General features: G+C 51.1%; 1 protein-coding gene across 1 annotated transcript in view; it reads left to right on the top strand.

The window, feature by feature from the left end:
* CACNA1I (calcium voltage-gated channel subunit alpha1 I) overlaps nucleotides 1–14,973 on the top strand; it is a gene marked incomplete at its 3' end in the record, with an annotated part of 104,407 nt that overhangs the window by 17,240 nt on the left and 72,194 nt on the right. Inside the window, exons 2-3 of the mRNA XM_081248772.1 lie at nucleotides 1,721–1,859; nucleotides 3,461–3,594. Of these exons, the coding sequence (XP_081104898.1) occupies nucleotides 1,721–1,859; nucleotides 3,461–3,594 (273 nt within the window). The remainder of the gene's footprint in view (nucleotides 1–1,720; nucleotides 1,860–3,460; nucleotides 3,595–14,973) is intronic.

The following is a 14,973-nucleotide window of genomic DNA, read 5'->3' as shown; positions in this document are numbered from 1 at the left end:
AGGTAACACTTGCAAAGAGCTCGGATAGTATTGGCCACACAGCAAGTGCCTGGGGATTGTGTGCAGGGCAGATTGGAGGGGCAGAGACCAGAGCTGGAAGCTATCGGGGAGGCTGTGCAGGGTCCAGGTGAGAGATGCTGAGGATGGGCTGAGGCCTCAGAGAGGGGTGGTGAAGGCACAGGCAGAGATGGGCCCTCCGTTACAGAGGAGAGCAGGCCTGGTGTGAATCTCAGCACCAGTGCTTTCCAGCTGTGTGACCTAGGAGAGGCCCCTTGTTTCTCTAAACCTCAGTTTTCCTCATCTGTAAAATGGGCCTGCTGATCTCCACTGCTCAGGGCCTTGGTGAGGAAGAAGTGGGAGTGCCAGGCTTCTGGGAGACACCTGCCAAGTGCACTTTGAACATGAATCTGGCGGGAAGGGCAGAGGGAGCAGAAGAGGTGGCTGGAAGGAGAGCGAGCACAACAGGCAGGGGGGAAAGGCAAGGGGGTGGGGGACGTTCGCTGGTAATTAGAACGTTTGAACTTCAAAAAACTTAATTAATGATGAAGCTGCTGCAGGAGCGATGCTCAGGCTAGAAGGGGGCCCTGGCAGCGACTGAAGTTAATTACAGGCTGTGGCAGGAGAGTGACAGAGGTTTGGGTGGGGGCAGGAAGGAGCAGGGCTGGGGCGAGGAGGGTCTGAGGGGAAAGCGGGAGGGAAGGCAGCATCCCAAGGTGAGCAAGGGCCGGGGATGGGCGGGAGTTCGTTGCCAAGGAAACCAGGTCAGTCTTCCATCAGGCAAGAGGTACTTCCCACCCCCTGCACTGGATGGGGTCTGGCTAAGGGTCTGGCTAAGTGTCTGGCCTCCATAGCTACATCTGAGCTCAGGGCAAGGGCTTTGAAATTGAGGGACCAGGGCTTTCATTTGAGGACACTCAAGAATCCTTGGGTGTCAGAGTGGGCAGTGCCTAGAGAGATTTACTTACTCACAACAGACATTTACTGAACTCCTCCTAGATGCCTGTCCCTGTCAGGGCTGTGAATGTAATCCCCCCGTCCCCCTGGAATGTCGGTTCTAGTTGTGGATAAAGACCACGAGCATGTCCGCAAGATAACTTATGAATGACCCAGGCCCTCAGGTCCCTTCGAGCTCTGGCTCCCCTGGTTCTAGGACTCTAGGTGGATTGGGAGGGGTGGGGCTGAACATCAGTCAGCTGTGTTCTAAGACTGGGCAGGAGCCAGTCAGGAAGGAGGAGGGTATTACTGAGGAGAGCGGCCTGGCCTGGGGAGCCCATCTGGGTCCGAGCACGTGCCCCTGAGGCCCTGCAGGCTTCAGCTCCAGGGGTTGGGCAGAGATGAAGGGGCCGTGGGTTGCGGAGACGAAGGATGGTCAGAGAAAGGAGGCAAAGACAGTCAGGGGGAGGTGGTCAGAGACAGAGCGGCTGGGGTAGTCCGGAGATGGCCCGCCAGCTGGGCCTCTGGGGACCTCTCCCTTTCTGGGTCTGTGGGGAAATCTCAGGCTGGGGCAAGGCGGTGGGGCATCCTGGCAGGCGGTGGCTTGGTGGGGTTTGGGTTCCCTGGTGGATTTGGCACGTGTGGCCCTGTCTGTTGTGAGGGGGTAGGCAGGCTCCAAGGTCTCCAAGGTCTTTGAAAATGTGGGCATTGACCCATCAGGGGAGGCACCTGGAGGGAAATGGGGTGGCCCTGTGTTTGTGGTGGGTGGTGCGCCACGGTCCCCCAGCTGTTTTGTCCTTGACTTGGTGCGCACGTGGTTTGAATGTATCAGCATGCTGGTGATCCTGCTGAACTGCGTGACACTTGGCATGTACCAGCCGTGCGACGACATGGACTGCCTATCAGACCGCTGCAAGATCCTACAGGTGAGGCCGGCTGCCATGCCCTGCCCCTCCTGCCATGCCCCGCCCATTCTTGCCATGCCCCGCCCCACCCTGCCCAGCCACATTTTCAACACCTGGCCTGCCCTGTCTCTTGTCCTCTTCTTCCTCACTCCCAGCTGGTCTTACCCGTTTCCCTTCCATCCTGTCTATCTCGAGGTCTCTGCCCTAGTCCACGCCCCCTTTATCTCCCACCACCAGCTTCCTCCTGTTCTCCCCACCCCTACCCCCCATCCAGTAAAGCACAAGTGACCAGACACTCCCTGCAGAAAGCCTGCCCTTTGCTCCCAGTGCTCATGAAATAAAGGCCAAGCTCCATAACTCTGTCTATGACTTTAGGAGTGGCCTCCTGGACCTCTCCTATTCTCATCTCACTGAAGTTCCAGATGGAGGCCTGACGTTTGGTCCCTGTGGCACACGTACATCCATAGTTCCAGGTGGAGGCCTGACGTTTGGTCCCTGTGGCACATGTACACCCATAGTGTGGGGTGTTAGGTTTATACCCATTCTACAGATGTGGAAACATCCAATTCTGTCTCCCTGAGAAAGTCAGATTCCTCCTGGGAGGAATTGCCCTCTGCTTCTTGTGTTCCCACAGGACTCAGTGGTTCCCAAGCAGCCCAAAGCTTCAGGTTCCCTTGGGGCACTAGTTAAAGATCCAGACCCCTGACCCATCCCAAACCTGCAGAATTAGAATCTCTGGGGTGGGTCCGGGGTCCAAGTGGGTAACATGCTCCTCAGCGAGCCCCAGGGCCCTGGGTAGAGTTAGAATCAGTTAGCCTCAGTGGGTACTAGGCTGGCTTCCCTACCAGGTGGTGAGTTTACCGAGCACTCACCTCTGTGTCCCCAACACCCAGCCTATGTGCTGCCCACAGAAGGTGCTCAGCGCCCATTTATTGAATTGACCGTAGCCCTCATTGATCCTAGGAAGAGGAATTCCACCCAGGCCCCGTTCTCAGGAAATACACACTCACCTGAGCCCATGACTAGGGACATATTGGGGGCCTCCTTTCTGAGCGGAAGAAGGCAGCACCGAGACCTGTGCCCACTGGGGTGTCAGGCCTGTTTTGAGAAAGCCCCTTCCATGTAGGTTTTGGAGTCAGATAGACCTGAGTGTCATTTCTGGTCTGCCATTCACTGCTGTGTGACCTGTGGCAAGTCGCTTAAACAATCTGAGCTCCAGTTTCCTCATCTGTAAAATGGGAGCATTCATGGGGTCATTGTGAGAATTGAAGAGGTCGTGTCTAGCCCACTGCATGGCGATTATCAGGGAGACCCCCTTTACCCCACTCCCATCTGGGTCCCTTGTCATTACGCTTGTGTTTAGGGAACAAATAGAGTGGACTGGATGACCCTGGGCAAGCTCATTCCCCATTCTGGGCCTCAGTCTCCTCATCTGTGAAATGACTCCATTGGACGAGGATCTCTGAGGTTCTCTCCCTGCCTAGGAGAAGAACTTTCCAGGTCTTTCCCTGGCCCCTCGTGTCCGTGCCCATGTTCCCACCTCACACCATGGCTCTGACCCTGGGTCCTGCTCCAGAACCTCATGCTGTCCCTTGCTTCTTGCCTTCCTCCTGCCCCTGCAGGTCTTTGATGACTTCATCTTTGTCTTCTTTGCCATGGAAATGGTGCTCAAGATGGTGGCCCTGGGCATTTTTGGCAAGAAGTGCTACCTTGGGGACACATGGAACCGACTGGATTTCTTCATTGTCATGGCAGGGTAGGTAGACCATATCAGACAGGTCCTAGCCCCTGGTACATGCCAGACATAATTTGAATAACCCCTGGGGCTTCTTGGTAATATTGATGAAGCTGTGTGGTATTGTCTGGGTCCTTCCTGGATGCCTGCAAAGGAAGGAATTATGTCCCTTCCCTGAATGGCCTGGACAGACAGACATTCATACCTCCCCATTCGGGTAAATCATGTGTCTTCCTGCACTGTCAGCTGATACTGGGTCTGTTTTATATTAACTATGACCTTGAGAAAGCCACTTAACCTCTCTAAGCCTCAGTTTCCTCATCTGTGAAATGGAGATAATATAATGAATAGTAGCTACATCAAAGTGAGCACCCAATAAATATTAGCTATTATTATTTAAAATATTTATTTGTTTATTTGGCTGTGCACATGGGAGCTCCGTTGCCGTGTGCAGGACCTTTAGTTGTGGCATGCAGGATCTTTAGTTGCGGCATGCGGGATCTAGTTCCCTGACCAGGGATCGAACCTGGGCCCCCTGCACTGGGAGCATGGAGTCTTAACCACTGGACCACCAGGGAAATCCCAGCTATTATTATTATTATATCAATCTAGATCACTCGGCAAGTCAGAGATCCAGCACAGACTCAAGTACTGTCTGACTCCAAACTGTGGTTATTTCTGCCAAGACTTAAGCTACAGTCAGTCAGAGAGAGGCCAGGTGACAACTCAGCTTGTTTGGAGCATTTTGGACTCTGCTCTGTGCCTTGTCCTTGCTTTCCTGGGTCAAACCAGGCTGGTGGCCCATTCACACATTCATCCAACAGCCAGGGGTTGACTGAGCTCCTACTACGTGTCAGCTCTGTCCTTGATGTGGGGTATGGAGGATGGCAAATCCAGACGTAGGTCTTGTCCTTCCCAACTACCGTCTGGAAAGAGGCATCCAGCAGCCACATGGGTGAACGTGCCACACGCTGAGACCAGAGCTCTGGGAAAGTGTTATGATTTTCTGAGAGAATTTCTGGGCCAGGCTGCGGGCTCGGGAGGACTTGCCTGAGGAGGTGACACACACACAACAGCTGAAGGAGGAGCAGGTGTTAACCATGCCCAGTAATGGTCAATATGGCAGAGGTGAGAAGGGGGGAGACAAAAAGGCTGGAGGTCCACGAGTGTGTGTGTGAGTGTATACACGTGTCAGTATCTGTGAGAGCATGTACATTTGCATGTGTGTGCATGCCAGCATATGTATGTGATGCCCTTGAGAAGGGGCAGGGAGGGTGGCCAGGCACATGGCTGAGATGGGGAGTTGCTATCACCAAGTATATGCTGAATTCTCACTGGTGTTCTTTAAAATGTGGCAGCTCGGGCTTCCCTGGTGTCGCAGTGGTTGAGAGTCTGCCTGCCGATGCAGAGGACCCGGGTTTGTGCCCCGGTCCGAGAAGATCCCACATGCCACGGAGCGGCTAGGCCTGTGAGCCATGGCCGCTGAGCCTGTGAGTCCGGAGCCTGTTCTCCGCAGCGGGAGAGGCCACAACAGTGAGAGGCCCACGTACTGCCAAAAAAAAAAAAAAAAAAAATGTGGCAGCTCTTCTGAGTTTCCCTTCCTCAGAGCTGTATTCAGTTTCACAACCACATTATCAGTGATGATTTAGACCAAACTAGAAGTTAATGCTGGGGTTCCTATGCTGGGAGATGTGTCACCCCTTTGTCAAATTCTTCATTCTCGTTCTCATTTTGGTTTGGCTGGAGGACATCCTTAAGTAGTTTTTTTTAAAAAGAAAAGGTGTTTGGATAGTGTCATTTTTCAGTCTTGCCTGTCCGAACATATATTCCTTTGATCTTTGTGGGTGAAGGACAGTTTTTGTCTGTACTGTTCTAGAGTCCTAGTTTTTCTCCCTCAGAACCCTGCCCATGATACCAGCCAAATCAACACCACAGTATTGCAGCTGAGGCCACTATAGATCTGGTTCTTTTTTCTTGGGAGACAGCCTGCTTTTTCCTTGCTAGAAGCTTGTAGGTTTTCTCCTCACCTTCAGAATTCAGAGATTTCACAAGGGCAGGTGTAAGTGAAGAACTGCTCCCTGTGGGGCCTTTTGGAACTCAAGACTCATGTATTCCTTCAAGTCAGAAAAAAAATTTTCTGTATCTTCTTTGGTGATTGCCCATTCTTCTCTGCTCTCTCCTGGAATTCCCAGTAAGTGGTTATTTCCCTCCTCTATTCTCTGCATTTTTTCTCATTTCTCTCACAGATTTCATCTGTACTTGGAGAGAATTCCTTGACTTGGCCTTCTGAATCACTAACGATGTCCTTTTCTCTATTTACTGCCCCTAATGGAAGCGTTCCTCTCCTTTTGTGTCTTTTTAATTCCCAGGATTGCTTCTGGCTCTTGAATTTATTTTTCAGAGCAGCTTATTTTTATGGATGCATTATTCGCTCGTATCTCTTTATAGATACAAATCAGCCTCCTTTTTTTTTTTTTTTTTTTTGCGGTACGCGGGCCTCTCACTGTTGTGGCTTCTCCCGTTGCGGAGCACAGGCTCCGGACGCGCAGGCTCAGCGGCCATGGCTCACGGGCCTAGCCGCTCCGTGGCATGTGGGATCTTCCCAGACTGGGGCACGAACCCATGTCCCCTGCATCGGCAGGCGGATTCTCAACCACTGCGCCACCAGGGAAGCCCGCAAATCAGCCTTCTTAAAAGTCCTTTCCTGATCCTGAAGTCAAAGTGTAATTTCCAAAAAGTTGAAAAAAAAATTACCCTCACACAAATCTTAGAAGGAACATGTATCACAGACTTATTCAACTCATTAATGAGGAACAAGCAGGATGGTAATCAGCAGAATTAGGAAGACAGGCACTGGAGAAAAAATGTGGGGATAAGAGGCAGTTAGAATCAAAGCTCGTTCTTCCCTTTCATCACTTTAAGTATATCATGCCACTCCCTTCTGGCTTGTAGAGTTTCTGCTGAGAAATCAGCTGTTAACCTTATGGGAGTTCCCTTGTATGTTATTTGTTGTTTTTTCCTTGCTGCTTTCAATACTTTTTCTTTGTCTTTAATTTTTGCCAATTTGATTACTGTGTGTCTTGATGTGTTTCTCCTTGGGTTTATCCTGTATGGGACTCGCTGCGCTTCTTGGACTTGGGTGGCTATTTCCTTTTCCATGTTAGGGAAATTTTTGAATATAATCTCTTCAAATATTTTCTCGGGTCCTTTCTCTCTCTCTTCTCCTTCTGGGACCCCTATAATGCGAACGTTGTTGCGTTTAATGTTGTCCCAGAGGTCTCTTAGGCTGTCTTCATTTGTTTTCATTCTTTTTTCTTTATTCTGTTCCACAGCAGTGAATTCCACCATTCTGTCTTCCAGGTCACTTATCCGTTTTTCTGCCTCAGTTATCTGCTATTGATTCCTTCTAGTGTAGTCTTCATTTCAGTTATTGTATTGTTCAACTCTGTTTGTTTGTTCTTTAATTCTTCTAGGTCTTTGTTAAACATTTCTTGCATCTTCTCGATCTTTGCCCCCATTCTTTTTCCGAGGTCCTGGATCATCTTCACTATCATTATTCTGAATTCTTTTTCTGGAAGGTGGCCTATATCCACTTCATTTAGTTGTTTTTCTGGGGTTTTATCTTGTTCCTTCAACTGGTACATACCCCTCTGCCTTTTCATCTTGTCTATCTTTCTGTGAATGTGGTTTTTGTTCCATAGGCTGCAGGATTGTAGTTCTTCTTGCTTCTGCTGTCTTCCCTCTCAGAAATCACTTACAAATATTTCTGAGTTTACAGGTAATTGCACAGCAGCCAGACTGTTAATTAATGATAAAGAGTGAATCAAACAAAGGTATATTCCCCTAGATGATGAAATAGTCCTTAGATAGGTCTGTTAAATAGTGCTCTAAATGACATTGTGAGAAATACTGCCCTCCCTTTGCTGTATTTCCACGTTTTAGGATAATTTTTCTTAACTCCTGTTTCAGGGAAGTCATTTTTTTTTTTTTTTAAGTCAGTACTGCATGATTTATTTATTTATTTAGTTTGGCTGTGCTGGGTCTTCCTTGCTATGCACAGGCTTTCTCTAGTTGCAGTGAGCAGGGGCTACTCTTCGTTGCGGTGCACGGGCTTCTCATTGCGGTGGCTTCTCTTGTTGTGGAGCACGGGCTCTAGGCACATGGGCTTCAGTAGTTGCAGCATGAGGGCTCAGTAGTTGTGGCACATGGGCCCCAGAGCGCACGGGCTTCAGTAGTTGTGGCACGTGGGCTCAGTAATTGTGGCTTGTGGGCTCTAGAGCTTGGGCTCAGTTGCCCCGCGGCATGTGGGAACTTCCCGGACCAGGAATTGAACACGCGTCCCCTGCATTGGAAGGCGGATTCTTAACCATTGGACCGCCAGGGAGGTGCCCCCACTCTGCCCTTTTGACTTGAAGAGTCTCCTCTATTGCTTAGTGATTTCCCCCTCACCGTCTGCTCATATTTATAAATAAAGACAATGAAATCTAAGATGAGCAGAGTGAGGAGCTGGCCTGGCTTCAGCGTTGTGGCCAGGTCTCCGTCTGATGTCTTCTCTTGGTCCTTGGGGTGGGGGTGGGATGGGGTGGGGTCCACAGGCCAGCATCCTCCTGGGAGGCAGGGAGAGCTGGGTGCATATGGAGTCCCCTAGGGCCTCATGCTTGGTTTAATGCTCTGCTTTCACCCTTTTGAAATTCTTAATACGTTTTGAACAAGCGGCCCTAAGTTTTCACTTAGCACTGGGCCCTGCAAATTATGTAGCCAGTCCTGGCTTAGGGGGTGGGTTCAGTGAAGACATTTTGTGAGTCATGAACAGCCCTGTGTGGGATGCTGGGAACTCTGGTGACCCAGACCTAACCCTGTCCTGGGTCCTTCCTGTCCTTTGTGCCTAGGGATGGTGTGGGTGCAGAGGGCAGGATGGGAAGCCACAAGCCTGGACTCCAGAGCCCAACCCCCCGCCCAGGCCCACCCAAGCTCGCAGCTATAAATGTCCTGTTTCCCGAGTAACCGGCCTGCCATCCCGAGGATGTTTTCTTCCTTCCTGCTCCTCCTCTTCCCCAAATTATTGGCTCCCTCTTCAAGCGATGGAGGTTCTATACCTCTGTACTGGAAGGTTCCTTAGAGGTCAGAGCCTTCACCTCCACATCCATTCGGCCCCTGCTTGTGTGCTGCCCCTGGGGGCAACTCACAAGGCAGCCGATTGCAAACTGGGACAACCTAATGTGCTAGGAAGTTCTTTCACGAAGCTGAAATTTGTCTTCCTGTAGCTCCCACCTGATGGGATTCACTTACTCATTCACAAAACCAGCATTTATTGAGCACCTACTACACGCCAGGTGCTGTGCAGCGGGGACATGAGAGGAACAAGACAGATGCTGTTGTGATTTCATGGAGCTCCCGATTTAGAAAATGGATATAAAACAGATAATAAAGTTCTAAATAACTTCTAAATTGGGACCAATGTTGTTGCAAAGAAGTATAGAAGGGCCGTGAGGGCGTGGAATGGGGGCCTGATTTAGATGGCAGGGGAGGGTTAGTGTACGGCTTCCTGAGGAAGAGAGGCCGGGCGGGGGGGGGGGGTGTGCAAGAGCTGACCGGGCAGGGGGTGGGGGAGGGTGTCTGTCAGAGTCCAGGGATCTGGGGCATGGGTGGGTGCTGAGAGATGAAGCCAGAGACGGGGGCAGGGGCCTGATCGCACAGAGGGGCCTGGAGCACATGGGCAGGTGCCTCCCCGACAGACTCATGACAGCCTTCACAAATTGGAAGGCGGCTCATATCCTCCCCGAGTCTCCCAAGCATCTCCCACCATTTGTCAAAGGACAGGTGGGTGGCCTCACCTGCTGGACATACTTCAGGCTGTCTTGGTCCCTGGCTGGGGAGCAGGACCCCAACTTTCCAATGATGACTTATGGGGGGAGAGAAGGGACTGCCCTTGCCCCAGGGTCATGTGGGATCATGGTGACCTGTGAGGGGCTGTGCTACCTACCACCCCTAGGTCGTGTTCACTTTCCAAGCCAGGTCTCTCCCACCCTGGAACTAAACACAGTTGATTTTTTTTTTTAAACCACAAATACCAAATTTTGCATTCATTGTTATTAATTTCATCTTATAGTGATATCTTGGAGTCTTGATTCACTCACTCATTACATTTATTTCCTGTGCTTGATCAGCCCAGGACAGTGAGCCCTGTGGCACCTCACTAGAGACTCTCTTCCAGTGTGTGACAAAGCCCCACTAATCCATGGGTAATAGTTGAACCTACCTCACTGTCTTGTTTAAGCTACACTTTTCTGCCTTAGTCCATTAGGAGGCCGTGAAATATTCAATGACTTCTTGTTGAACTTGAGATTTTCTTTATCTGTATATCTCCCTTGCTGCATCAAGCTGGTAATACTACCGCCTCCCCTAACCAACAATATGAAATGGCCGTTGACGTCTGTGGGGAGGGGCCTGGGTCCCTCTGTTAAAACCTTCCCCAAGGGGCTTCCCTGGTGGCGCAGTGGTTGAGAGTGTGCCTGCCAATGCAGGGGACACGGGTTTGTGCCCCGGTCCGGGAGGATCCCGCATGCTGTGGAGCGGCTGGGCCCATGAGCCATGGCTGCTGAGCCTGCACGTCCGGAGCCTGTGCTCCGCAACGGGAGAGGCCACAACAGTGAGAGGCCCGCGTATCGCAAAAAAGAAACACAAAAAACCAAAAACAAAAACCCCAAAAAAACAAAACAAAAAAACCCTCCCCGAGAATTCTGATGACTGGTGTCTGTGGTGGGGTTGAGCCAGGGCTCTAGGGCTGGGCTGTAGGGACCTTTCCAGAATGAGGCCGAGCCAGAGCCCTTGCCAAGTGCATGGCTGGTGTGGGCCCCGCCTTGGAAGAGTACAGGGAACAGTAGTGGCCTTGAGTCTGATGTCCCTTGAAAGCTTCTGGCTATGATGGTATCCTGGAAAGGACCTCGGTGTAGAGAACGGAGCAGCTGAGGGATGAGCGTGAGCAGATGAGGAATGTGCAGCCTCCCCAGTCCTCAAACATATGTGCAGCTTTGTACCACTTCTTAGTGCTCCCCCAAATCCAGAGAGTGACAGGATTACTGGGGCACATGTTAAAATATAGATTCTTGGGCCTCACCCAAGGGATCTAGACCCAGCAGGTACGGAGGGCCTAGGAATCTGCATTATATGCAAATGCCCAGGTGGCCCTGCTGCAAGTGGGTCTAGTTCATTTGACCCTCACAGAGCCCCTCATTGGGAGTGCTTCAAGTGGAGAGCATGCTTCCCAGTTCTGGAAGCTGCAGGAAGGGGGAGAGGCATGGGGAGGGCTCTATCTCTGATCTGTGTCCAGGATCTGAATTAATGCTCATGACAAGCAGATGTGCTGTGTCAACGGAACAGTGGGGACTCCTTGTAAGACTTTCTATCATCGTTAATAATATTAACACAAATAGCAGTAATGTCTGGAACTCTGCACCTTGGCCAGGGAGGGAGAAGGAGAGGCTGGACCAGGATCTAACCCACCCTGGAAACAGCTTCTCCCGAGAGTGCGTGGGGAACAGCTTCTCCAACCTGACTCTTACAGGCTCTCGGGAAACAAAATGTCAGTAAGAATTGTTCCTTATCCCTGGACTAGAGCTTTCTAGGAAGATCAGGCAGACATGTCCCCTCTGTGTTGCTTGCTGAGAGTTCCTATTGTCCAAAGTGCCCCATCAGTGGGACTTTAAAAAGCAAAGGGAATTGAATCCTCTTAGGCATTATCCAGGTGATAAAAATAAGAGCATCTACTGTTTGCTGAGTACTCACCTTGGGCCCGATGCTGTGCATTATCTGGCTTAATCTTCAGACTAGCTCTGCGAGGGAGGGACTGTGGTCAGTTCCATTTCACAGATGAGGCACAGGGACAGGGAGTGACCTGCCCGAGGTCATGGACTGGCAAGGGGCAGAGTCAGGAGTTGAACCCAGGCAGCTTGGCTCCATGGGCTGGGATCAAATCCTGGTTCTGTGTAACTTGCTGGGTGTATTTGTCAGGGATGCATTTGGCTGCAGGTAACAGAACATATGACCAACAGTGACTTGTGAAAATCCTGGGGTGTTTTGTCTGACATAACATGATGTTCTGAGGTCAGTGGGTACCAGTGATGTCTCTGTGATGTGGGGGCTGATGTCCTTGTGATTTTCCAGGTCTTTCTTTCATGGTCACAAGGTGGCTGTTGAAGCTGTGGGCATTGTGTCTGCACTGAAGGCAGGAAGGGTGAAGGGAGACAGGGCTATGCCAGCTGCACCTGCCTACTTGGATCTGGAAAACAACATTTTCTTTTCTAGATCCTTCCTCTGTCCCAGCATGCTTGGCCAGACTGGATCTCTTGGCCATCCTTAGCTGCAAGGGAAGCTAGGAAAATAGAAAACATCATTGAATTTGGGCAAATCAACCAAGAATCGTTCCCTGGGGCCAGGCAAGATTGGAAGACGAGAGAATGCGTATTGGGTGGGCAGCTCTCCGAGTCTGCCACATGCCTCTCCTAGGGTCTGAGTTTCTTCGTCTGCTCTTGGCCAAAGCTGTGACCCTACCATGTCTCCAAGTCCTGGTTGGAGCCTTGGGAGCACTACCTGGGCTGACTGTGGGTGCACATGATCTGTTGAGAAATCTAAAGTCAATTACCAACCTGTGTAAGCTCCACAGAGGCCCATGCCCGCCAGCAGACCCGCTGTGGCTACCAGCATCAGAGAGTCACCACTGGGCTGTTTTCAGAAGCCTTTACTGCTGGCCTCCCTCCTGCACGGCTCTGTGTGCGTGATCTCTGGGTCAGGGAAGCACTCCATGTGTCAGCAGGCCCAGGGCATCCTCCTGGCTCTGCCACTGACTTTACACTCTGCTTTATCCTGGGCTCTACAGGTCTGTCTGCTCCAAGGCCTGCATGCTGTGGGGCAGGGCTGAGGCTGAGGCATCGACCTGGAGTCCCTGGAGCCTGGCCCTGAGCCAGCATGGCGGAGAGGCTCCATGACATGTTTGTTTTGTATCTTTGTGCCCAGTCACTGCAGAGCTGGGGGATCTGGAGCCATTTTCTTGTAGCCGAACTGGCCCTTGGGTGGGTGTGGATCTGGGAAGGTTCCAGGGAGAATCCTGGTGTGGATGATCTTTCATTTGCATATGGAGAAAAGTGGGAGGGAGGGAGAGAGTGATGATCACTGCTCTGGTCCGTTTCCATGGAAACAGGTGCTAGATGTCATGGAGGGTGGGGTAGGGGGTAAATCACCAGAGATTCTCAGGCTACAGGTTGACAAGCCAGACACCAAGTCAATCATAAATCATTCAGAATTCTCTCAGTTATATGGACAGGAACCTGCCGAACCTTGTTTAAGGGAGTTTATCATCTCCTTTACTGAAAGTCGAGGGGTCTCTGACTTCAGGACACGCTTAATCCAGAATCCTGAAAGATGTCACCAGGCAGTGTGTCCTCCCGTCCCATAGCTCTTCTCATTCTTCTGTGTCGACCTCCATCCATGGCAGCTTTCCTCTCAGTGGGGGGATGGCGGCAGGCAGCCCTGAGTGCCCAGCCTCCTCCCTCTGGTTCAACAGAAAGACACCTTTGCTTTCTCAGCCACTCCAACGAGGGCGGAACAGAGCCTCCTTGGCTTGGATTGGCATGTGTTCATCCCTGAACCAATCACTGTAGCCTAAATGCGGTAGCACTCTGATTGGCCAAACCTAGGTCAAGACCCATGCCCTGGCGCTGGGTGTGGGGTTGACGTCTCTCATACCACGTGGCCTAAGAGTGGGGAGGATGGACTTGGAAAATCCCAGGACTGTTACCCTACAAGCAGAGAAGGGTGCTCTAGGTAGGCACAAACCACTGCTGATTAGGTGGGTTACCAGAACTAAAGTTTCCTGACTGGGCTGGGCTCTCTTACATCCCCACAGTCCAGAGAACTTGGGGCTGTTAACCTCATTTCCCAGATGGGGAAATGGAGGCTCAGAGAGATTAATAGCCTGCCTCAGGTCACACAGCCCGTATGGACCAGATCTGGGATGTGCTCAGGTACAACCGTCCCCAGAGCCCATGCTCACTCACAATATGAAGGGTTTTACCTTTTCAGAGGCCAAAATATTCTAGCTGATCTCCTCTGGAGGACTTGGGCAGCCTCACCAGCTCTCAGAAGGATGTGGGGTGAGTCTTGGAAGAGGGACCTCTCCCTCAAGCTGTGGTAGAGCCAAAAGAATCTCTGTCTGGTTTCCAGCAGCTGCGCCCAACTACCGTGGTGCCAAGACTACCCTGGCGTAAGGGAGCTGAATTTTGTGGGAGGCTCATCAGAAGGCATATATGCTAAAAAATTATATATTGTTGTTTGCCTGAAGTTCAGACTTAACTGGGCATCCTGTATGTATCTGGCAATTCTACCCAGAGATAAAGTCACTGGAGTGTTGTCACCTGAGTGGAGCCTTGTCGAGAGAAGGTCCAGGGTCTCCTACTGCTGAGGCCCCCAAATTCTTTTGTGGCCCCCAAATTCTTTTGTGGCCCCCAATTCCCCCTTTACTCTGAACTTGGCCTGAGTTGGTTTCAGTGCATCAGTTTCTTTGTCCAGCGGGCTAAAGAAACCCTGTTCTTCTGGTCTCATAGGATTTGTGTGAGGATATATGGGTAAAAATGACCCATAAATCATAACACGCTGGCCAAAGTCAAGGGTTAATGTTATCACTCCCTAATTCTCTCTTTCCATTACTTCCTTCCTCTCTGCCTCCACTGAACACCTACTATGTGCTGGGTACCAGCCTAGTAGCATAGGCTGGTGGTCTAGTTATCAAGCAACACAAGCCTGAGTCATCACAGAACTGCCTCCTGACAGATGATCTGCCATTTCCAGCATCTCAGCTGCCTTTCCATCAGCTACATCTTACATTACATTTTAAGAAAGCCCCTGTGGGTCCCTTGTAAAGATTGAGGAAACACCCTATTTTTATCAGCAACACACAAGAATCATCTCCTGGGAGGGTTATTTCCTGGAAAGATGTTAAGTCTCAGTCATTTTATGGTGCTTCTTGTCAGCTCCAAGCTTCTTTTTTTTTTTTCTGATCTTGTCCCTCAAGTTATTTGTTTGACAAGCTGACAAGGGAGCCACCTCCAAGCCAGGCCCTGGGCCGGGGGCTGGGGACTCAGCTAGGACTCTGAGCTAGCCCCTGAGGAGCAGGGGCAACGACAGCACCCCTCAGGGCCAGAGGTGCCCTAGTAGAGACACAGTGGGACACAGAGCAGGAGAGTTCAGTTCTGCCCGGGGGTGGGATCTGGACAGCCGGGAAGGGCACCACAGGTAGAGGCACTGGCGAGAGCAAAGGCGTGTCGGCTGGAAACAGCATGGTGCACTCTGGGAAACTGAGATGGGGGGTGTCCCTGGACTGCAGGGCAAACGGTGGGCAGTGCTGCG

This window comes from Mesoplodon bidens (genome assembly GCF_964165515.1).
Source record: "Mesoplodon bidens genome assembly, chromosome: 11".
NCBI classification, from domain to species: domain Eukaryota; kingdom Metazoa; phylum Chordata; class Mammalia; order Artiodactyla; family Ziphiidae; genus Mesoplodon; species Mesoplodon bidens.
This window is presented reverse-complemented; position numbering and strand designations above follow the sequence as displayed.